General features: G+C 35.7%; 1 protein-coding gene across 2 annotated transcripts; it reads left to right on the plus strand.

Annotated features, from left to right (window-relative positions):
• Positions 1 to 26,172, plus strand: LOC113114403 (matrix metalloproteinase-16-like). Of its 2 annotated transcripts, none has more exons than XM_026281347.1 (10): positions 1 to 567; positions 8,290 to 8,438; positions 10,809 to 10,928; positions 12,235 to 12,539; positions 20,846 to 21,007; positions 21,921 to 22,138; positions 22,218 to 22,356; positions 23,150 to 23,300; positions 23,410 to 23,525; positions 24,954 to 25,318. In XM_026281347.1, the coding sequence occupies exons 1-10, from the start codon at positions 448 to 450 to the stop codon at positions 25,316 to 25,318; spliced, it is 1,845 nt and encodes a 614-aa protein (XP_026137132.1). In that variant the 5' UTR covers positions 1 to 447. The 2 variants fall into 2 exon arrangements, with proteins under 2 accessions (XP_026137132.1, XP_026137125.1); XM_026281340.1 differs by having other exon boundaries at positions 448 to 567; positions 12,235 to 12,554; positions 24,954 to 26,172.

Below are 26,172 nucleotides of genomic sequence, written 5' to 3' on the forward strand. Positions count from 1 at the left end.
TGCCTGAGGTGACCGTCAGTGTCAGCCGTTTCAACGTCCCGCCTACATAAGACCCATTTTTACACCTTCATTGATCTGTGATTGACAGGAGAGAAAGAAGAATGAAGACAGAATGAATGGTGCCTACTAGTCAACAAGCATCACTGCCGAGTGAATCAGAGCGCATGCGCAGTGCTTACGCTCTGGATGCTGCTCAATATAGAAAAGCAACCTGCCTGTTCGCCAAGGTAACGCTTTAAAGCAATTTAAGAAATGTCGCGAAATAGTGCATTTGTTATTCAAGATGGAATGTGTATTGCCAGCCGAATGACAAAATGTGCGGACGCCGATGCTTCTCCGCGCTCCGATGGCTTTATCTTCGGTCCAAAATGCCACTTGCTTAACTGACATACGAGGATAGAGACATAAATAGTCATTGAAAAAGGAAAATCAAGCGAAACTACAAATATGCACGGTGTGTTGCTTAAAAAGCCAAGGCTGGACTGTGTGTACGCAGTGCTGCTGTGGCTCCATCACGCTGTGTGGATGTGTTGTTCAGCGGCCGAAGACCATCGTTTCAGCGTTGAGGTAAGACTGGCCCAACATCAGCATCTTCTGCTTGAGTCATCAACACAAAAACGTATGTTGAGAAGAATACGCGTCCTGTTTTTTACCAAGACCTACAAGAACGGGATATATTGCAGGTCATAAATCAGGACAGCACATTGAATCACCTGGTGGTTCTGCACCATGTGCCTTCTGAATGTGTTTTATGGTAGACTATATACAGCTATTCTGTTCCAGTCTAGTCTAGTTGCTATAATCTTTACTCAGCAATGCAACACTGTCCTGTTATTCAGTATACATAGTAAACAGAAGTGCTATAGTCTGGTTTAGCCTACTCATGTGCATGAGTACAGAAGAATGCAATTCTATACTGTTCTATTCTGTAATTCCGTATGCAGAGTAAAATGAATAGAAGAACATAAAAATACACTAGACTGGAATGGAAGAGAATATAATTAGTTTACTTTGTATTACAGAGCAGAACGGAATAATATACAATTCCTGTTAATTTCTTTTACAAAAGAGAACAGAGTAGAATATCATTCCTGTCTGCCTTGTATTCTGAAATACGGAATAGAAAAGTATAGACTTTCATTCTTGTCTACTTATTACACCAAATTACAAAATAGAATAAAGTAGATTAGGCTACACTTGCTCATGGAATAGAATGCTTCTGTAATACAAAGTAAACAAGAACTATGCTATTCTATTTTCGATTCTATTATTCTGTTCTATTCAATTCGATGTACTGAACAAAATTCATTTATGTTCTGTAATACTAAGTAAACTGAAATGTTATTCTGTTCCATATAGACAAATCTACTTTGTTATTCTGTGTACTGAACGAAATAGAAAAACATTCCTGTTATTATTGGATTAGATTAGACTTAAACAGAATATAATAGAATGCTGTTTTTTTTTAAAGAAAGTAAATAGGAATGCCATTATATTCTGCCATTTTTAGTAGTAAGTAGACAGAAATTCTATTCAATTCTATTGCAGCCTATTCTGTAATTGTATACCGAGTAAGCATTTAATTCTATTCTATTATATTCTATTCTAATTTCTTTCTGTGTATTTATGAAAAGCAATGAGATCAGAAGTATACCTTTAAACATGCTTAATACTTAATCGTACACTGTTGCACAACTAGCTCTTATGGACCAGAGGCATTAGTGTGAGAGGGATCTGCAACAATCAGAGATATTGCTCCTTCCTCCAGACCAAATCCATTCACTATAAGAGATGACAATCATACGCCTCTGACTGGCCATGCAACGATCAGTCGGTTGATAGGGGAAGCAAGACCTTGATTCATTTAGTGGTACTCAACAGCAGACTCTTGCAAATGTGAAGCACATAAAGATTATGTAAGATGCTTAGCATCTCTCTCCCAAACTCAAATGTGTTGTTTAGTGCCTCTTGCAACGCTGGTTGACATTGAGAGAATTTGTCACTTACCCAGTTCTGTTTGGCTGGGAGGCGAGAGTTGTAGAGGAAGCTGTGCCAGTGGATCAGCTCATGGTGGACATGGTATTGTCATGATAATATTGAGGCTTTTATAGCAGGCTGTATTGATGAAACTCTTTCATAAAATTATAATAACATCAGTGGGACAGAACCACCTGAATGCTAAATTAGTAGTCTTCTTTTTTTTTTTTTTCATGCATTTTTTGGTAACCTCTTTCTTCTTTTCAGCTCTCTGCCCCCCATGTAGCTCCTGTGTGGGTTTTTAGCTGGCAGGGCTGCAGTGGTTGGCAGCAGTTGTGAGTTGAGTGCACAGGTCAGTGGTCTTTGGGGAAGAGAGAGATTGTGTGTGTGTGTGAGATGAGTAATGACTGCTCAGAGGGGGATCTCTGATCCTGAACTAGGAATAGACTAGAGAGTGCAAGGTTCAAGGATTCAGCGGTAAAATCAAGATTGGGCCCCCCAGGGCTTTAATTATGCACTTCTTTCAGATACAGCTACAAATGTCCTTAGCTCGGTGCTAAGTTGGTAATGACATTTCACGTAGCTCTTGCTCTATATGTGAGAAATAAGGAGTCAGGGGTTGTTGCTATGTAATATTGACCACAGAGATGTCAAGAAATATGATGAAATAGTCATACATCTTATTGATGGTTTGCATAAAATGTTGTGGATTTTGTGGTTGATAGAGGTGGACATGAATGTACAGTACAGTACGGTACCTTAATCGATTTAAATTAAGTTTTAAATGCATTTGAATCTGTCATGATGTCGTAAAGGGAGGAGGAGTAATAATTATTACCACTGCTTGCTAAACATTTGTGCTATGGATATGAATTTTGACTTGTCCCTATAAAGCAGTGCACCAACAACACACTCTCAGGGCAGTTCTTTCTTTTTCTTTTTTTTAGGGAATTGGAAGCAAATGCATATGCATTCATATAATCTCTTTTGTACATTTGCATATGATAGGTTTAAGGGTAGACCTTTATGCCTTTTTTTCTTCTAAAAATCATGTTTTCACACAATTTTACAAATTCACTACTAATTCACCAAGATCGGGTCGATCACTCAAAGCACTTACAATGGGATGACATTGGAAACAAATGGGAAATATTAAAATACTCATTACCATTTCAGTAAAACCACATAAACAATATGTTTTAAAATCATACCAATTTAAACAAAATTGTACAAATTAATATGCATTCATGACCAAACATTAACTAATTACATTTTCTCTGCATATGAAATGGAAGTGAATGGGGGGATTTGTAAATATTTCAGTAATAGCATCATAAACAAAATACATTCAAATTGTACAAACTCATACAAAATCATCCAAATTAACACAACAATTCTATTAGGCAAAACATTACATAGTTATATTTTGAAATCAGATTATATGCACTAAAGTACTTACAGTTTCTGTAAACAATAAGCATTTAAGTAAAAAAAAAAAAACAACAACTTTCTAACTAACTTTTACTATGTACATTTTCCTAAATTTCCTAAGTTTTCCTGTAATTTCTCCTTATCTTCCTATATTTCCCAAGTTTTCCTTTGCTAATAGAGATTGCAAATAAACCAGTTTTCACAATATCGTTGACTCATGGGCCTGAAACCTGTTTCAGCTCATAATGCGCACCATACACACACTCCTGTGCTTACAGCTGATTAAAGGCATAGAAAGTGGATAAAAGGGGTTGTTAGGTTCAACAGGAACTTGCAGAAAGAAAAGGGAAGGAGGGCGAGATAGAGACAAGCAATTCCTGGCTGCTGGTTAGTAGGCAGACTATCTACAATAGCAGTACTTCAGGTTTTACCTCTATCATTTGTTAGTTCTGCCACGGACCCCAAGGAAACTGATGGCGTTGCACTCATGGGAAAATATGGCAGCTTATTTGCTCAAATTGTTTGCCTGGAAACAGTAGCACATTTTTGGATGCAACTGCATTCCAAAATACTGACTCCTGTAATTGACTTAATTGATTGGCTTTTGCTGCAAGATGCACATGAGAGAAGTGTGTGTGTGTGTATGAGAGAGAGAGAGAGAGAGAGAGAGAGAGAGAGAGAGAGAGATTTAGCTACAGAGAAAGAACAAGTGAGAAAATTCTGCAGTGGAAAGAGAAGAAAGACGTGCTCCCTTAAGTTGGGCCATGACCAGTTTATATTCATGCAAAAAAATATAGACTAGAGTAAAATCTCTAAATTTTATTTGATCATTTCTTGACACACAACTAAGAACAATATATTGTACAGTCAAAAATACCACTCTATAATGACTGTAAGACAGTATTGTTTGCACTCAAAGCTGTAAGTTTTCTAACAAAAACCTTTACAGAACAGCGCTGCAGATATAAAGAGCTATTTAAGTGTCACTGAGATACTATTATAGCTTTTATTAATATTTCAAATAGTAGTTTTATTTTTATATTTTCAATTTTAATTTTAGCTAAAGTTTTAGTAATTTTGTGTTTTTAGCATTTTTCTATGTCCATATAGTTTTTATTCATTTTTGTTTCAGTTTTAGTTATTTTAGTACATCAAGTTAAACTAAATTAAAATGAGAAATGTTTTATTTCATGTAACATTTATTTTATTTCAAGTAATGATGAAACGTTTTGTTTAATGGTTTGAAGTTTATTATCATTCTTAGTTTTAGTTATATAATAACTCTGATATAAATGCCTAAACATAAACTGCAGATGAAACACACAGTTTGAATGTGACTGGACTTCCAGAATAATATGTAAAAGCACACAGTCAATCAGATGTCACACTCAAGACATCATGTACTTATGAAGAAAGTGGATACACTCAGGGGTCTCCATAAGGAACACCGTTGTTCCAAAGTCTACCAGAAGGTTGTTTTTCATCATCATCTCGCCATGCCCCCTTTTCTGTCTGTTTCTGCCATCTGGTATATGTGGCAGCAGCTTCTGGGTAATGATTATTTTCATGTTGTCATGGTAGGGTGAGACTGTGACAGGATGCACACCACCACCTAATGACTAAGCACTTTGAACATCAAGAAAACCTGTCTTAGCGGGTAGCTTTTAAAATCAAACCCCATGTTTTAAAAGTTCTTCTTGCACGTGTGTTATGGACTTTCACAGAGAATCAAATCATTCCTTTGTTTTGCAACTTATCTTTCTGTGGGTAATATAGACTGTTGTCAGATTCTGTCAAACAGAGATAATTCAGGTCTTTTTAAAAATGGAATCATGTAATCAAGAAAGTCTGTATTATTGTAAATACTGTAGACACATTTTGGAGTGATCATTTGGCTAGTATTAATATGAAATGTGTATTTCTGTCAAAAGAAATTCCCCCCAGAAAAATATTAATGGTCCCTCAACTTGCAGTGTTGAGTGTATAAAGCAAATTAGTGAAGTGGGTGATATACAAAAGAGTAAATAATATGAAAAAGCATTCTTCCTAACAAAGCTTCGAAAAGCTGGTTTTACCAGTACCGGAATGATTTGGAAAGTATGAGAAGGAATATTATTTTTACTGCAGTTAAGTATAAGCAGCTTTTCTATTAAACACTGTAAAACAAAAACATACATTAACCCACTGAATAATGTATAATACATTTGGACAACCAGAGACATTTGGAAAGATATAGAAATATGGTTTTGTCAAGTGATGTTACAGTATGTTATGTTTAAGAAGTTATAGAATAAAGTATGAATGATTAATGTTTTTATTCAGCAACAGTAAAGACATTTATACTGTTACAAAAGATTTATGTTTCAAATAAATGCTGTTCTTTTGAAATATCTATTTCTCAAATAATCCTGAAAAAATGTAGCATCGTTTCCAAAAACATATTAAGCAACACAGCTGTTTTCAACTTTGATAATGATGAAAAAAAAAAAACATGTTTCTTAAGCAGCAAATCAGTATATAAGATTTCCAAAAGATCATGTGACACTAAAGGCAGGAGTAATGGCTGCTGAAAACCATCACAAGTATAAATTACATTTTCAAGTATATTAAAATAGAAAACAATAATTTTACATGTGCAATAATAATGTTTTTTTTTTTTTTTCCTTTTCTTTCAAAAACATAAAAAAAAACTATAATTTGAAAGGTAGAGTACCTTGTTTTGTAAACAATTTGATTAGGACTTTATTATTTTTCTGTTTTTCTATATTTCTTCGTTTACTTTGTTGGCTCAATAAAAAGTTACACTTGAGAAAAATCTGATAATTTGGCTTATTTGGATGAAATTATTTTGGTTGGGGATGTTGGAACACTCTTGGACCACAGAGAAGATGTTAATTATACGATAATGTTTTTCTAGATGCTTAATTTTTCAACTATTAAGCCTTTTTTTCATTGCATTGCTTTATTTGTGCATAAATATGAGTCTGTTTTAACCCGCAGTTTTATTTACCCCGGTTTTATTTGACACACACTGAGTATATTAGAATTTTTTTCTTTCATTGACATTTTTAATGTGCATCAGTTTGGCTGTGCTCTGTAATTATGGCTTTAAAAGAGAGTGATTGCAACTCCCGGAGGATGACAAAGTTGCTTCTATCTATGACTCTTTATCACCATGGTTACACCCTGCCATACCAGACCCCTGCGGCTCTATAGCACATCTGTGTTTTGATCATATAAATTAGTAATCAGCCCTTATGTTGGTTAGAGACGCAGGGTCTGATTAGTGCTAGAGAATCAATTTGGCTCTCAACTGTCTTCACTTTCTCATAAGGAGAACTAGGCCTAGAATATAAATGAATGTCATTTTACAAGAAATATGTAAAACACTAATATTGTAATAAATGTTTTTCTTATATATCTGTCACGTGTATATATTTATACATAAAACAAGTACAATTATACAGACATTCCTATTGAATTATTGATTTATGTGGCAGCAGAGCACCAAAGCGTTCAGTTTCCTTTTTGTTAATGGATTGTTTCGAAGTATGTTTGACCTCAAGTACATTATCTTAAAAGCTCTTTCCAGCATAATGTTGTTTGGGAAGAAATGATCTTAACATGCACCTTAGGAATACCACTCACCTCGATTCACAGCTCTAATAGGATGCATTACAACATTATAGTTCATTGTAACAACAGAGAGTTCATAAAATGTTATTTTGCTCACATATACAGTAGCACTCTCTAGGTATGACTTTTGATTAATTCAGAACTATGTTCTAACATATAGTACTACTTTTACTATTTCTGCCATTTGGTAAAAATGCTAGTATGCTGTTCTAAATTCAGCCATTTAAATCATGAGGCTAGCAAAGCTAGCATCTCTGGAAGGTCAGTGTGTTACATGTTAAAATTGCAGTCCATTATTTAACACGACTCATTTAAAAAAAAGGGTTTTGCAACTAAATGACCTAAAATTGGCAACAGCTCTGTTGTGATACAGTTATGGAGAGCAAGAAAAGAAACAATCCTAAGTGTTAATATAATGTGTACAGTTTGTGTAGCAACCTAAGCAAAAGAGAGGCACGATAATACATCTTTTGTTGTTGATGACAAATGTCATGCGTCACTGTGAAACTCGACAGCACTTTGCCAGTCATTTGGTGCACTTGTGAAAAAGAAGTGCATTCTAGCATAGGCTACTTTTGAAAAATAGTACATATTATGGAAATAATATGCTTTAAGACAACATATGCAAGTGTAAACTGATGTTCTCTGTGTGAATGTTCTCTGACACCTAATTGCATGTGATTTATGATGAAACAAAAAGCTATTTCATTTTGATTAAATTCAGTTTACTTACCCATTTATGTTGGACTTAGGTCTTTGAATGTAATGTCATAATTAAATCTACTTTCTTTAAAATATGGCTAAAGTGTTTTCAAGCATTTATGGTAAAATATACTTTAATGTAATTTCTATTTTAAAAAATGTAATATATATGCACATATATTTGTAATTACACATATATTAATTTTAAATGTAACAAAACATAGTGTCTTACACACATCTCTCTCTTAGTACACTTAAGTGGCCTTTTAATTAATTAATATTGCATTTGTTTTTTGAGGTACACAAGGAGTGCACATTTCTTCACACGGGTATGGCTAATACAAATATAATATTTAGTCCAGTGTCTGACCTATTTGTTTGCATGGTAAATTGCTCTTCTGCTGCTGTTTATGCATATACAGTACAGTTAATATCTTAGCTTCTTTCTAAGCCTTGTTTAGCTTCTTATTCATTGTTTTGTTGTTCAGGCTACAGCTGAGCTGAGGACATACAGTATTGTCAGGTTTGTTCTGTCTTTTGCAGGTGTGGTTACAGAGGTATGGCTACCTCCACCAGACACAACCTAACATGGCCTTCCTGCGATCAGCCCAAACCATGCATTCTGCTATTGCTGCCATGCAGCACAAGTATGGACTAAACATCACAGGGACTCTAGACAAGGCGACTATAGAGTAAGTTCTCCTAAGCACACATACATACAGTAAAGTCACACATAAAATGCACAAATATGCTGACTACAGCATACCAGGCCCATTCTCATAAAACTGTGCTGCTTGTGGATGAAAATGTCCTTGCAAAATGCCAATTGCTATTTATTGTTACTAAACCTAACCTTGAAGTGCTAATATTTGAACTTGCAATAATTCTAGAATATATGCTTCTTATGATTTTAATACACAACTGGGTAGTTTCTGTTAGTTTAGTATTCAGTTAATATACCTTATAATAAATCATATTTTAAAATGTAGAAAAAACTACCCATTTCTCTTACAAAACATGTTTTGTGCAATAACTATTTGACCCAGGTACAATCCAAATGTTGCAGTGTTGACCGTTACTGAGATGAAGGTAAATGCTATAACTGTTAGAAACGGTCTTATCTAGGGAATATCATCACACCACACGAGTGAACATAATATATATATAACATAATTATGACATTTAGTCAAAAAAAACCCTTTGACGTCACACCCTCTGAAATTATGCCAGAAACCAAGAATTAAACATTGAAACCATGTTATGTGGACTAAATGCTTCCAAAACATCTCTCGTTGTAGGAGCTGTTTCTGTCTATTTCCTCTTCTTATCAAACATGGGATGGATTCAATTCCAATCACTTTAAGAGAACTCTCAGTGACATGACCCACCTCATTGTAATGCCTCGCCATAGGATATAACATATCTTTCACACATATAGCATATCTGTGTTCAGCCACTCTTAAATGCACTTTCCTCTTAGTTTGACCTACATAAAAAAATCCACAATCACATTCTAGCCTACAGACTACAGACAAGGCACTGCTATATATATATATATATATATATATATATATATATATATATATATATATATATATATATATATATATATATATATATATATTGTAATTTGCAATATTAATGCTGTAAATTTTTATATCTATTTTTCCCCCACTTATTAATTTTTATTACTTTTTTTTGTCCACTTTACTTCCCCCTTTAATTTTTTTGTAACAAGAGGCTAGTCTTAGCCACACCCACATATTAATCAGCTGTCTTTGATTCATTAATTAATACTAGTTTAAAAATACCTGTTTGAGCAATTTATGTGTGTCCTGAAGAAGCCTGTTTTGCCGAAACACAAGCGTCTACTAAATGAATAAATGTAATGTAAATGTACATAGTTGTAATGATTTAAGCCCAGTTTAAAGACTTTTTATCTAACCACATGAGTGCCTTGGAAGTATTTCGTCCACATAATTTGATGTTTACCTCCATCACATCCAGTAAGCACCAGTGGCTATATAAAGATACCGTGTAGCACTCTCTGCTTCTGGTATTGAAACCATGTTATTTTAATTATAGTATAATAAAAATTCTGTATAACCCATTAAACTGTAATGGTTATGAACAAGGACGGTTTTCCAAATTTCAAACATTAGCTCTGTCAAACAATATAAGTCCAGTATCTATTTTCCATGGTTATTATAGCAGTAGTAAGTATTGAGCACAAAAAAATGACACACAAATGAAACAGTTTTCTAGAAATGAGTCATCAATTAAAGAATTTCATGTGTGATTCAAATGAATCACCTTTTCTTTGGACTGAGTGTTTCAACCCTGGTCTCTGATGTTTAGCTTGGACACTATAAGCCATTTTCCAATCTAAAATGTTTTGAGAACATTTTCTACTGCTTGTGTAAGTCATTCGAGGAGGACTGCACTGTGTTAGGAAGCATGAGCAGTCTCTGTTTGACCTTGCAGTCGATTTTTTTCTGCCGTTATAAAGTTCTTTTTATGCTGTTTGTGCCTTTGTTATTTTTTATTGAATGCAAGTTAAGACGAAGCACTGATTTTCACATTCAATGATGTAAATAAATACATTATCTTTTTAACTAAACATCTTATGTTAGTGAGTTTGTAAGTGCTAATTAACGTAAGCTATACTTTTACTTGCAATAAAATAGAACAGTGGGTTCTAAGAGCGGTTTTTCATGACACTAGGGATTCTGTGATTTTGATTAATATAATTTGGTGCTGAATGCCTGATATATATGTTTTTGTGCATTAATTGTTTGTGTGTTTTTTAATGTGTTTCCAGAACTGTAATGCATTGACTTCAAGTATTTCAGAACAATGAACTAAACACAAGAACACTGATTCAATTTAAAAGTCTGATGAGTTTTCTGACGAATGAACACCGAAGCAGTTATTTTAAAATCCAATCAAACACTTTTATAGTTATGCCCTAAAGTAGCAACATTAGCCAACCTAGTTTTACAATGTGACGGAGGTCAAAAATAACCTCTCGCCTCCTCCCTTTGCTCTTTTCTCTCCTCTAGCTGGATGAAGAAACCCAGATGTGGAGTACCAGACCTGCCTGATGGCATATCTGGATCCCGAAGGAAGAAGCGCTATGCACTAACTGGACAGAAGTGGCAGCGTGCACACATCACATACAGGTTAGACAGAGACAGGATGCCTCTGTCAGTGTTAATGATTTAACAATTTGGTCTATAAATATAGCAGAGACATTAAAAGACAAGAACTGTGAAATGAAATCCTCGCTCAAATCATCCTGTCATTGCCATCATATATGCTGCTCTGCAATGAAGAGACAGCCAAGCATATAATAACCTCCAGCAGTCACTCTTTAACCTTCAAGAAACATATTTGAATTCCCAGAAGATTACCTTCTAAAGGGCTCGGTGGAAATAGAGTGTTCTCTCACCTCAATTTAGACTTTCCCGGTTACAGCGGGCGATAACGGAAATGATTTATTCAAATCCAGCTTTTTTTTTTAATTGATGGGCCACCTATGCAAATGGTATGTAAATGAAGATAAGCTTGGCAGTGAGTGACTGGCCTCTATAGAGAAGAGTCAGCTGAGATTTTCAGGGCCTCTCGGTCTGTTCGAGGAAGATAAAGACTTCAATGTGGGAAACTCAGCAGAGATGCCAGTCACTTTAGAATTAAAAATGCTTCTCTTCTCTGTGATATTAACACATCATAATAGTTAGGGTTTTTACTGTGACATTTGATTGTGGTAGATTTCGATAATAGTGACGGTTTTGATGTTAATATCTTATTAAATCTCACATAGACACAATCTCAAAACATGGAACAACAAGAACACTGTTTATATACCAAATAAATAAAAAAAGGCAACCAGCTTTAAGGCTTTTTAAAAGTTTATTCAAACTTGTAACCTGTGTGTTTGAAGTGAACATAATACAATAAGCTATTCAAACAAGCTTTAATTTGCATATTGTTCATAAAATGTAAACATTATTTTTGCAGACTTTACATTAAGAAACTTAAATTTGTCTAATTCATGGATTAGCTATCAGAGCAAACATCTAAGGTTGTACAGAGTTTTATAATGCACTGATTGTGTAACAAAATTAATCACAAACAGAGTTATGGGTGAATTTCCTAAGATAGTTTTAAAACAATAGTATAAATTGTAAATTACATCTCTTAGAGACCTGATATTACAGAAAAAAAAATACAGAATTTATATAACAGAGCACATCTACAGTGGCTTGGTTATTGATAATTTCTCTGATCCAGTTTTGAGAATTAAATTAAAGAAATGGTTATTTGTGTACACTCTGTGCCTGTCAAATTCAATTCCTGAAATACAAAGTTTTAAGGCATTGAGGAGCTATAAAAAACAAAATCAAGCCTAAATCAAACCATAAATTGGACTGTGCCATGGCTTGGTGTTTATATTTACTAGTAAATATTTTTTATTTCTGTGTTTAGTATTAAAAATGTCACTCCAAAAGTGGGAGCACGAGAAACGCATGAGGCCATTCGCCGGGCGTTCGACGTATGGCAAGGTGTCACACCGCTACGTTTTGAGGCCGTGCCCTACAGCGCTCTGGAGAGTGGCAAACGGGACGTCGATATCACCATCATCTTTGCCTCTGGTTTCCACGGTGATAGCTCTCCTTTTGATGGAGAGGGAGGCTTCCTGGCACACGCTTATTTCCCAGGGCCAGGCATAGGGGGCGACACACACTTTGACTCAGATGAACCCTGGACGCTGGGCAACCCAAACCATGATGGTGAGAGAACGGCAGGTTAGGCCACATTTTCCATTTCAACAACTGACAAAGAAACAAAGCTGCTGTTTCAGCAGGAATGTTAAAGTAACAAAGCAACTAAATCATTAATGACATCTGGAGAGTTTCACAAGCACCGCTGAAAAATAAATTACTTCACAATGTGTAATAGCTACAGCTAAGAGCAATTCTGCAAAACAAGACTCACTTAAAGTAATTAGTGCTATAATTCACATGCTGAAATGAGTGCTTTATTGATCTGAGCAGTTTGTAGCTTTGTATATACTAAGGGGAGAATACACTAAACTGCTGCACCACCGGTGCGTGGTATTTAAGTACAAACTCGGCACTGTATTCTTCTTTCAACAGCTTGACAGCCACTAAATGTGCTGGAGACATTAGTACCAGATGTCATTTTTTAACACTTTACAGTGACATTCAATGTGTTAACATACTTTTACAGCCATATTTATGATCAGTGGGGAAGAGTAATGATGCTGGATACTGTACAAATGTTATTTTACCGAACTTAAGATCACAGATGTTACCGAATCTAACATTCACAGAAATATAGTATATTCTTAATCCACAATCCATCAATATATGTATATATATATATATATATATATATATATATATATATATATATATATATATATATATATATATATATATATATATATATATATAATAGATAATTTGATTGTGTATAAACAGTATATACTGCATATCTGCATACAGTATATATGCACTCAGTGACTATACTCAGAGTCTATAAGTATACAAAGATGATTTGTGGATAATTACATATACATTGCCATTCAAAAGTTTGGGGTCAGGGATTTTCAGTATCTTATGCTCACCAAGCAACCACCAATTTATTTGATTAAAAATGAAGTAAAACAGTAATATTGTGAAATAATATTTAAATAATTATAAAATTATAACATTTATTAAAATAAAAACTATTTTCTATTTGAATATATTTGGAAATGTAATTTATTCCTGTGATGGCAAATCAGAATTTTCAGCAACAGTCTTAAGTTTCACATGATCCTTCAGAAATCATTCTAAAATGCCAATTTGATGTTCAAGACACACTTTATATTCTTACCAAGATTAAAAACAGGTAAAAAAATATAAAAATAAAGAAACAAACGTTTTTTTAAACAAATTTTTTATCAGTAGTGCATGTTGTTCCTGTTGCTCAGTGGTAGAGCATTGCATTAGAAGTGCAAAAGGTTGTGGGTTCAATTCCCAGGGAACACATACACTGGTAAAAACAAAAAAACAATTGTATAGCCTGAATGCACTGTAAGTTGCTTTGGCTAAAAGCATCTGCTAAATGTGTAAAGGTAATGAAAATGTATAAATAAATTGTTCTGTCTTGAAAATATAGAAGTTGAAGGCTGATGGATCCTTTACATACAATCTGTTAGTGATCACACAATTTACTACATGACATAAGCTGATTGGCTTCTGCAGCCAGTAAGGTTGCTTGGTCATCATTGGTTGAACACTGATTCATTGTTTGCTGTAAGTTGGTCCTGCAGCAGGTTCCTCTGAAATCCTCCACCTCCCCCAGCTCCACCTGTCTGGTTCTGCTATAGGATTTATTTATACCTATATTATATATTCCACCAAGACCAAAAACATTAACAGTTTCATATTAACATTAACATGCTTAGATTTATTCATAGTTATCATAATTGAAATATCCTTAAATGTTAGCTTTATTAATATCTGTTCTAATTAGATATCTGAAAAAAAAAATTCTGCAACCTGATATGGATCAAATCCAGTGATCAATGTTTTTTCTTGGTATCTCTGCTCATGTATTTTTGTATTCACTGCCCTTATTTAGCCATTTTCATTAATTGCACTGCAGACATTTCACCTTTTTGTTACTGATAATGGAAAACATGTAGTAAACTGGATTCTACTGTAAAAATATGTTTTGTGAAAATATCTGTTGATCATGGCAGTAAATGCTGGTTGTATATCCAGACATGTGGTGTAGTCAAGCGCACTGTTGACATTTAAAGGGGGGGTGAAATGCTCGTTTTCACTCAATATCCTGTTAATCTTGAGTACCTATAGAGTAGTACTGCATCCTTCATAACTCCAAAAAGTCTTTAGTTTTATTATATTCATAAGAGAAAGATAGTCTGTACCGATTTTTCCCGGAAAAACACGACCGGCTGGAGGCGTGACGTGTGGGCGGAGCTAAAGAATCACGAGCGCGAGTAAGCTTTTGCGTTGAGAGCGTTTGGAAGCTGTGACACAGATCCAGAGGCTGAAATTTAACAAGAGCAGCATCAGCAACAACGTCTCTATGTGGTATGTACTGAAACTGTATATATTTGCTTAGCGGTTTTGGAAAATGACTAAGTTCCACTTTGTCATCTTTTTTTTTTTTTTTTTTTTTTAAGCTGTAACTTACATGTGGAAAGTGCAGTTTGATGACAACATCTCTTGTTGTTTACTTGATGTGCTTACGCGCCGATAGCTAAGTTAACAACACAGAAATATTTGAAGCAGTTTTACTCACTGCCTGCGGTTCCAACACACGATCGTGACCCTTTTTCGTTGGGACTGCATTATCCTTAATAAATAAACGATGTGCAAATCCGTCGACAAACTGGGCCTTGTTTGTAAAACAAGCATCTTCGAAATGCAGGGGAACAAACACAAACACTTGCACAACTCCGTTGATGCTCTGTAAAAATAAACTCCATCCACTGGTCCCTTAATGCTGTTTCTCTTTTGGTAATCTGTGCAGGGTTGTCTTGCCCTGGCAACCAAAAACACACTTCTTTTGTGACATTTCGCAACGCTCTCGCTCTGATCAGTGAACGTCTGTTGTGCTCTCAGTGCTCTGCTATACGGGAGCGCGCGCTCTTCCGGCAGATGTGCCTTTAGGACCCATATAAGGAAATTCTGCTCCATCTTATGTCACACAGAGCCATACTCGAAAAAAACTTTCCGAAACTTGTGACAGCTAATAAAATACTCCTTCAAACGTCCCATGTTTAGCATGGGAATCCAACTCTTTAACAGTGTAAAAAACTCAGTGCTATATAATAGAATTTCACCCCCCCTTTAAAGAGTCCGTTCTAGATTGCATTGGTGGAGTGAAGTTGTCGTACACTCCCAATAATGTCTGTCAGATGTAATCTTCTGCATCCTCCGCATATGACTGCTTAAATCCACGTGTGATATATACAGTACAGACCAAAAGTTTGGACACACCTTTCTCATTCAAAGAGTTTTATTTATTTTCATGACTATGGAAATTGTAGAGTCACACTGAAGGCATTAAGGGCTATTTGACCAAGAAGGAGAGTGATGGGGTGCTGCGCCAGATGACCTGGCCTCCACAGTCACCAGACCTGAACCCAATCGAGATGGTTTAGGGGTGAGCTGGACCGCAGACAGAAGGAAAAAGGGCCAACAAGTGCTAAGCATCTGTCGGGGAACTCCTTCAAGACTGTTGGAAGACCATTTCAGGTGACTACCTCTTGAAGCTCATCAAGAGAATGCCAAGAGTGTGCAAAGCAGTAATCAAAGCAAAAGGGTGGCTACTTTGAAGAACCTAGAATATGACATATTTTCAGGCGTTTCACACTTTTTTGTTATGTATATAATTCCATATATAATTCTACATGTGTTAATTCATAGTTTTGATGCCTTCAGTGTGAATCTACAATTTTCATAGTCATGAAAATAAAGAAAACTCTTTGAATGAGAAGGTGTGTCCAAACTTTTGGTCTGTACTGTAAGTGCAAACTCAACACTATTCTTTAACCAGCTTAAGTAGCCACTAAATGTATGTAATTTGTTAAGACATTACAATAAAGTTCTAAATGTGTTAACAAGAGTTTAATGATACTTTTACAGCCATATTTATGACCAGCTGGGCAGAGTAATGATGCTGATCAGGTTTCTTAGGGAATTTTTCCCTGAATACATCTTTTTGTGCACATGTCAATATCTGTGCATGTTAGGTGTCAGCTTTGTTTGATATGTAGAATTTGCATCACAGTTGCACCCATTAAATGAGAGGTAATCAGATCCATCTCTTCACTGCGAGCTGCACTTAGAGGCACTCAGCTTTAATTACCTGGGCCTATTGGATGCAGAGAGCTTTTAAGATACTCATCTCCTTTCACAAAATGTCTCAACAGAGACAACAATGAATGGCTGCGACTACATTCACTTCTTTTTTTTACTGCCGCCTGCACTCATGCCCCCCGGCTGTTTGTTTTGCTGCCGTCTCTGATGTTACACGTGCCTGGCATAATAGCTTCCTGTGGTTTCAGGCTTCATTAGAGTCACCACAGTCTATATGGACCACACACTGTGTGGTTTTCTTTCTTTACGTTAAGGCTGCTTGGCTTCAACATGTAATAAAATAAACTGGGAGACCAATTTTTAATAGGTCATTTAGAAGTGAATGCCTCCCACAGCATTCACAAACTGTTACCAGATCAGATTGTACCAAGCTCCAAAAATGTCCCAAAGCACCATAACAATAGTCCACATGACTCATGCGCCATATTCGAAGTATTTTGAGACCTACGATAGCTTTGTGTGAGGAACAAAATTATGCAATTAAATGAAAATTATATTATTATATATCATAGTTATAAACCTGTGTATTATGGTTTAAATTTAAATTAAATTGAGCATCGCGTTAGTTCAGTCAGGCCACGTTAGTCACGCTTGCATCAGCTGAGAGTCAGCTGTTCCTGACGTGTACCAATCCAGTCTTGACACCTATCACCTGCGGTCTATTTAGATTTCCCATTCTTCAGCATCTCTTCCATCGTATCGCTGCTTGCAATTAACTCCCTCCTCCAACCCCAACTTCCCCAACTGAACCTGTAATCCGATCTAACTTTGTTCTTTCTTTACAGTCTCTTCATTAGAAGCAGTCTCTATCACATTTTGTTTACAACTCACGTAATTGTGAATTGTACTTATGTATGCTTATAATGGTTATGTTCTGTACCTCAGGGGGGTTTGTCTTGTTGCTCTCCCTGCTCTGTCCAAGCATGGCTGCATGGACAGGCGTGTGGAGTGTTGCCCAGAACATAACCATACCGCCAACACTAACTGTATGCAATTATAATTGTCATAAACATACTTGACGGAAGTGGTCCTGATTGAAATGCAGTAGGGCTATTTCGAATGCCATTTTTTGAGCTTCGAAGCTTAGGTGGCAATCAATATCAAATATTCGAAGCTTCGGTGGGTGGGGCTAAATATATAATAATAGTGTCGGTTTGCATTTGTATCATCTTTCACGACTTCACGTTTCACTCTTCAGCATCGTAAATGTGTTGCAGCAGACCCAGTGGAGTGCAGTGTTGCATTTGGTGTAATATGATCAGGTGGCACACATTCTTTAAATATTAATGAACATTTAATAATCTTTTAATTAGAACAGTTTCCGGTGCGCATTACACGGGCAGGTTTATGCTCCGAAAACGGACAGTGCACAAGTGATACAAAACACAAAGTCTGTTGAGAGCATGAACTTTAATAAGGTATTAATAACGAACATTTCTTTAAAACAAATGAATCCCAAAACAGAAATTAAATTAGTAACACACAGTGATTTCTGTAATAAATAAAGAACACGGTAGCATGCTTATAAACAGTTGAATAAGAATAAATGAATTGTTTTTAAAATGACACAAAATGTAATATCTATTACAATTAGTTTTATTCTATATAAGGGATTTATTTTGTCTTATTCTGACTTTTTGTTAATTTAAACCTTTAAAATGTGCGATGCTTTTATTGAAAGCATGTTGCAATTAGCCTATTTATCATAGCAAATTAAGCGCATAAAAGCAGTTTTTTGGTTTTTTTTTTTTTTTTGTTTTTTTTGCCGCGTGCTACTTACAGAACTCAGGTGATTTTTCAAACTTGTGGTGCTGTTGTGGTAGGCCAGCTTCAAATCGCATATTTGACACACTGCCTTTGTCTTGTCATCCTCACTTAATTTAAAGTGCTCCCAAACAGCTGAGGTCTTGGGCATTTTGTACCTATTCAGTATGAGATGAAATAAATCACTACGTTCGCCAACGGGCGGTTCAAGCATGAGTGAGAATGAATCCGCAACGGAAGTCACGTGTTGAAAAAAAAAAAAGAATATTCGAATCTCAAAACTGAAAATCGAATGCCACCCCACCGAATGAATATTCGAATATTCGATTATTCTAGTACAGCCCTAAAATGCAGTTAGTTGAACTACTAATGCAATCTTTATATGTAATTACATAATTACATCTATTATCTTTGAAATATGGTTAGGTGCACTTTGGAATGTAATGACAAGCATTTATGTTAAACTAAAAAAAACCTTTAATGTAACTTCTATTAAACCTTGTAAAGTATGTCATATATCTAAATAAATATGGAATTACAGATTTGTAATTATGAATTAGAAGTTTTGTACATTTTAACATACAGGTGCATCTCAGTAAATTAGAATGTCGTGGAAAAGTTCATTTATTTCAGTAATTCAACTCAAATTGTAAAACTTGTGTATTAAATACAGTGCACACAGACTGAAGTAGTTTAAGTCTTTGGTTCTTTTAATTTTGATGATTTTGGCTCACATTTAATGAAAACCCACCAATTCACTTAGAATATTAGAACACGGTGACATGCCAATCAGCTAATAAACTCAAAACACCTGCAAATGTTTCCTGAGCCTTCAAAATGGTTCACTAGGCTACACAATCATGGGAAATACTGCTGATTTGACAGTTGTCCAGAAGACAATCACTGACACCCTTTCACAAGGAGGGTAAGCCACAAACATTCATTGCCAAAGAAGCTGGCTGTTCACAGAGTGCTGTATCCAAGCATGTTAACAGAGAGTTGAGTGGAAGGAAAAAGTGTGGAAGAAAAAGATGCACTACCAACAAAGAGAACCGCAGCCTTATGAGGATTGTCAAGCAAAATCGATTTTAAGAATTGAGTGATCTTCACAAGGAATGGACTGAGGGTGGGGTCAAGGCATCAAGAGCCACCACATAGAGACATGTCAAGGAATTTTCTGAACAACAGACAACGTCAGAGGCATCTTACCTCGGCTAAGGAGAAGAAGAACCAGACTGTTGCCCAGCGTTCAAAAGCCCTCTTTTCAGATGAGACCAAGTTTTGCATTTCATGTGGAAACCAAGGTCCTAGAGTCTGGAGGAAGAGTGGAGAAGCTCATATCCCAAGTTGCTTGAAGTCCAGTTTTAAGTTTCCACAGTCTGTCATGATTTGGGGTCCAATATCATCTGATGATGTTGGTCCATTGTGTTTTTTGAAAAACATAGTAACTGCGCCTGTTTACCAAGAAGTTATAAAGCACTTCATGCTGCCTTCTGTTGACTAGCTTTTTGAAGATGCTGATTTCATTTTCCAGCAGGATTTGGCACCTGCCCACACTGCCGGAATTAAAGCAGTAATTAAAGCAAAAGGAGCACCTACCAAGTATTGAGTCCATGTACAGTAAATTACCATACTTTCAAGAAGTCCAACAATTCACTAAAAATGTTTTTTTTTTTTTTGTTGGTCTTATGAAGTATTTTAATTCGTTGAGATAGTGAATTGGTGGGTTTTTATAAAAAGTGATCCAAAATCATCACAAATAAAAGAACCAAAGATTTACAGTGAATGTATTCAGGCTGTGTGCATTTAATTTATTTAATGCATGAGTTTCAAAATTTGAGTTTTTCACAAGATTATAATTCATTGAGATGCACCTGTGTATTAACTTTTAATGTTACATTAAGTAACACTGGAGTTCAAATTAGATATATTTACTTTAAATATAATCACCATGTGTCCTTCTTTAATGCATGAAAAAGATTATTCAATATTTTAATGACATTACAAAGTGCTCTTGTTAAAATTGTGTCTGTATACATAGACTTGAATAGCTTTTTATTTCATCATTTCATCACTCACACACACACACACACAAACAGAATTTCTCTACAAGTGTACATTTAATAAAATACACATTTACTGACAAGGATATCAAGGATAAGTCATGATGGAAGATATTTCCAGTTACTGTACCTGTTGTTGTATAATATAAAGCAATGTGAGATCTGTTTTGGATTCTGTTTCCAACTGTTTCTGTCATGCCTACACACTGTATTAAGATGGTTCTCAGATCAGGCACTTGAGTGGTGAGTCATAATGCCAGATGCTTCTCATAGACAAGAGTACAAGCACACCAAAAAAACAAAGCAAATCTTGTGTTTGTATTTTCACTGTTGTTTTATACTCCTTAGGTAATGACTTGTTCCTTGTGGCGGTCCATGAGCTTGGTCATGCTTTGGGACTTGAGCATTCTAATGACCCTACGGCTATAATGGCTCCGTTCTATCAGTATATGGACACTGAGAGCTTCAAACTGCCTCATGATGATCTACAGGGCATCCAGAAAATATACGGTGTGTTTAAACCTCCCATAATCCACTGGCTTCTACAGAACTGTTCAAAGTGGTAATATTAATACAAATCAAAAATTAAAACAAAAGCTCAGCCATATCATATTGACCAAGTTATTAAAGAAACATGTTGGGTGGAATTATTTGACTTATTTGGCCAGTAAGCAACTACATTTAAACCAGAACTACAGCAAACCCCCAGAACTCTCTAAAAACATGCATACGATTAATAATAATTATTATAATTTTAATTAACTTTTTTTAATTTGTAGCCAAACTTTTAATGGTTTCGTCTGTAAGTGAAACAAATGTATCCTTGTAATAATTTACAAAAATGTTAAATAAGGGGTAATGATGCTCTACTTTTTATTTTAATAATAAAAACTAAAAAATAGAATATTACTAGAATAAAACCATATGTATTTTGGCATAATCTCTCATTATTTTCACCAAAATCATATTTATTTGGTGTGATCAAATAAATAAATAAATATATATATACATAAATACAATCATATACCCCTGCAGACCCCCATAACTGTGTCGAGATCAATAAGTTCCTTAAAATATCAGAAATGTTTAACTTTTTATTAAAAGAAAAGTTACCTCACTTTTATGGTCAAGTAACTCTGTATAAATACATGTGGTACATTTTTTTCAACATTTACTAATACAATAAAATCACATGGTATATCTGTTAAGTTACATGTGTTATTAAACCTGAACTGTATCAAACTTTTTTTTTTTTTACATGACTTTGTCCACTCATGAAAAAAAAAAGGAAAATATAATATTACTTTCATCTCATGACATTTTTTAGAGTCAGTACATTTCTTGAAAATTGAATAAAAGTTTTGCATAATCACATGAATTACAAAGTGAACACTTATTTGAACTTAGCACATTGATTCTGCAGGTCCACCAGACAGAAGTCCTCAGCCTACAAGATTGCTCACAACTGCTACGCCTCCTCGCTTGCACCTACCAACTGACCCTCGAAAGCATGAGCGGCAGGGTCGCCCTCATCGCCCTCCACAGAGGTCGAAACCAGCCCATCCCAACTCCAAACCCAACATCTGTGACGGAGGTTTCAACACTTTGGCAATCCTTCGACAGGAGTTGTTCATCTTCAAGGTATGAATGATGAACAGCTTCACTGAGAATTGGTGCAGCATAAATTGTGTGTTTCCTAACACCAGAACACTCTTACTAGGATCAGTGGTTCTGGAGAGTGCGAGATAATTCAGTGGTGCCTGGATACCCGATGCAAATCAGCTACTTCTGGAGAGGTCTGCCTCCCAAGATCGATGCTGTCTACGAAAACAGCGAGGGGAAGTTTGTCTTCTTCAAAGGTAACATGTTTTTCCTTCTGACTTTTAAATCTTACAGGCTAAATATATCTGTGAATATCTGAAGGAAAGTGCTCAGCTTTCAGGATCTACTGATGGCATTTCCATACCTTGTTTGTTTGGAGTTTGCTTCAGAACTTGGCATGTTTTCTCTCTTAGTTCGGTCCATTTACACATACAGTAAATGAACACAGCAATCACACATAACTGGTCCAAGATCATCTGAACGAGGTCTTCACAGACTTGACCAGACTGAACACAAACTCTGGAACTGTTCATATGTGTTGAGAAAGCAATCCAAGCCAGCGGACCAATGAACTAAGCTGTATTATCATTCATAATGGGAAATTTGTTATGTAAAAAGCAGCAGCGTTTGATTCTGTTGGTGAGCACATTAGTTATAATCACACAGTTGAAAGAGCACCTCTTCATCTTAAACTGATGTGTTGATATGAATCTGGCATTTATTCCCGCTCTGATTTACCAGTTAGAGCAGGAATGATGGTTACATTCACAATAAACCTGTGAAGCTAACTTTTCGATGGGTGATGCTATGAAGAACATAAACAGGTGTACACAGGACAGAGTTTGGCATGCTTTCAAATGTTGCCATGTGAAAGCCAGCTAAACCAAGAAGCAAGCAAATAATCTACAGATCTTAAAACGTCTAAAAAAGTCATAATGGTCATCATTACAATCAATAATTCCAATACTATTCATATAATTTTTAGAAGAAGAACATGCATTTTTTAAAAACACTAAAGGCAATCTTTTTCATTTCTTTGAATTTCTGAAGGTAACCGGTTCTGGGTGTTTAAGGATACAACCCTGCAGCCCACATATCCTCAGGACATTTCTCTTTTTGGCAATGGAATGCCCACGCAGAGCATTGAAACAGCTGTTTGGTGGGAAGATGTGGCCAAAACCTACTTCTTCAAAGGGGACAGGTCAGTTTTATAGCTTAAACTATGGTGTACAATAGGACCCAGTGGATACCGCTTTCACTGGACTGTTTCATAATGTCTGAGACGTTTTTTTCTCTTTCTACCGTTACAGATACTGGAGGTACAATGAGGATATGAGAACCATGGACCCTGGATATCCAAAACCTATTACTGTGTGGAAAGGCATCCCAGACTCTCCACAGGGAGCTTTTGTGGACAAAGAAAATGGTGAGACATTGAAATTATCCTAGCTTACTATGCGATGCCTTGCAAAAGACCCCAAACTAATTTGCACTCTACAAACCTAGTTTTGAAAATTTGAAACCTAGTTTTGAAATGTAGCCATTGAGCTTTACAATGCTTGAACTCAGATGTATTAATTGCCACATATGCATTTGTACAGTGGTGTAATGCAACAAATTAAAAATACTTTGTTACAGTACTTAAGTATTTTTTGGGAGTTATCTGTACTTTACATGAGTTTTTATATTTCAGGCAACTTTTACTTTTACTCCATTACATTTCCTAAATAAAATGTATGATTTTACTCTGATACATTTCCCCAAAGTGTATTCATTACTTACTACAAAATAATCAGATCAACACAGACTGCAGGAAAGCAGGTTTGATGAATCAGTGGTCTGGTGTTTGCTAGTTAGACTCATAGACTCAAGTGCAAACAAGTGTGCGCACAGCCGTGGATGATTTCATTTCCCACTCAAGCCGAGTCAGGGGTGTGTGATACAGCATTGTCTGTGATGATATGGTAAGTCTTGTTGTAATGATGTGCCACCAAATATCACCAACCACACAGAGTACATGCACATTGATTTATTAGTCTATTAAAACTCAAAATTCCAAGCATTCTAAATTGTAGACAGCAAAAATCCTTCTGTATGCTTTTTATATTTATATAATTTTATGTAGGCCTAGTTTACAAAAAGAGTGCTGTGTTTCCGCAGATGCATGAACACGTTCAATAATCATTTTATGCAAGTTCAGTGAAGCAATAAATTACTTACATTTTAGACATAATATTGCTTGTTTTTTCTTCTCTAAATTTTGCTAGTTCCAAACAGATCACAGCACTGTTTTGCGTCTCTGAGCAATGGACAGTATTTCCTTATTGAATGATTCAGCTTTTTCAATGAATTTGTTGAATAAATGATTCAGTGATTCACTCATTAACACATGGTTTGTTTCTGAATGAATCAGCCGTTTGATTGAATCGGCTGAATCTCAATGACTCACTCGTTAACAATCACTTGCAAATTTCACAAATTTCACATTTCAACCATTTATTTCATGTTTCAACTATTTCAAATATCAGTTTTCAATGTTTTGTGTTAAAAACTAAACATGAGGCCTATTAATACATCTGTATCTGCAGTTTAAATGCATCCATGTCCCCTCTGAGACACATAAGCTGTGTAAATACATGCTATTTCAGATGCAGATTCCAGAAATGTTTTCTTATGCTGGAATGAAAGTATCGGAAGAAGGGTTTCTTATTCTTAACCAAAAATATAAAATGGCAGAAATAGTTGAAACTGAACACATTCTTGCTTAGACTTAAAATTCTTGAACTAAGAATAACACTATGTGTGTTTTCCAGTATGCACTGTTCAACATGAGCTGTCTTCCTTCTCTCCTAAGGATTTACATACTTCTACAAGGGGAAGGAGTATTGGAAGTTCAACAACCAGCGGCTGAGAGTGGAGCCAGGGTACCCAAGGTCTATCCTGCGTGATTTTATGGGCTGCGATGGCTTACCCACCGACCCTGACTGGGATTGGATCCCTCCACAGGAAGAGGAACCTCCACAATATGACACTGATGACGTTGACATCGTACTCAAGCTAGAGAGCAGCGGTGGAGCAGAGAAAGCGGTGGCTATCGCCATCCCCTGTGTCCTGGCTCTGTGCATGATGGTGTTGCTTTACACCGTGTTCCGCTTCAAGAGGAAGGATACACAGCGGCACATACTGTACTGCAAGCGATCCATGCAGGAGTGGGTCTGAGATTTAAAGCTCCCACTCTTTCTGCTAAAACTATTTCCATCTTTAAAATCCTGTCGAAGGTCAAAAAATGTGCTTATCTTGAGACACTGACTTTGTGTCAGTATTTGTGGGCAGACACGAAGAACGACATAAATGAACAGCATGCCAACTTCCTGTTCCCACTGTCAGCTTTTCGAAGATGGCAATGTGTTGTTTTTGTATGGTTTTGGAACTCTGTGTGGCTTTGGGCGGCCATTTTGGTTCCTAGAGTCATATGCGGGAGTAAACTGTTACTCTACAAACCATAATTATCAACTTTTCAATTGATTTGAGAATTATTTATCATTGGACTGCTGATCTAGATACTCTATAAGGTTTGAATCATCTGTGTCACTCCGAAATACTTGCTTGTGTTGAAAAACTGTAACCCAAACCAAATATGCCCTTAGTGTCCAAAGAGGATTGCTTCATTCTCATGGGATATTCTGAGATGACTAGCTTATCGATCATTATTGAGTTACATTTGGCTGCATTCATCTGCAGATTATATGGGATCTGTCTGCTTGGATATCAAAAGGACCTTGACATATAACATTGGGGCTACATGCAATATTTCGTTGAATGCCTTAATCACATATTGAGTTTATTTTTCTGTGTGTTATTGTACATACACCTGTGTGAATGTGACCCCTTTCCATTTCCTCATTTGCTTATCATGTTGTTTTTTATTTAGTTTTTTTGCACACTACTGAATGACAGAAATTTGCAGTAAGATTTAAAGTGCCAATTACTGTTTAAAAGTTTAATTTAAAATGTTTGTATGGCTGCTGTCCACATTCTGTACTGTTGCATTTTATAAAGACTCCAAAGCTGCA

Source organism: Carassius auratus, chromosome 2 (assembly GCF_003368295.1).
Source record: "Carassius auratus strain Wakin chromosome 2, ASM336829v1, whole genome shotgun sequence".
Taxonomy (NCBI): Eukaryota; Metazoa; Chordata; class Actinopteri; order Cypriniformes; family Cyprinidae; genus Carassius; species Carassius auratus.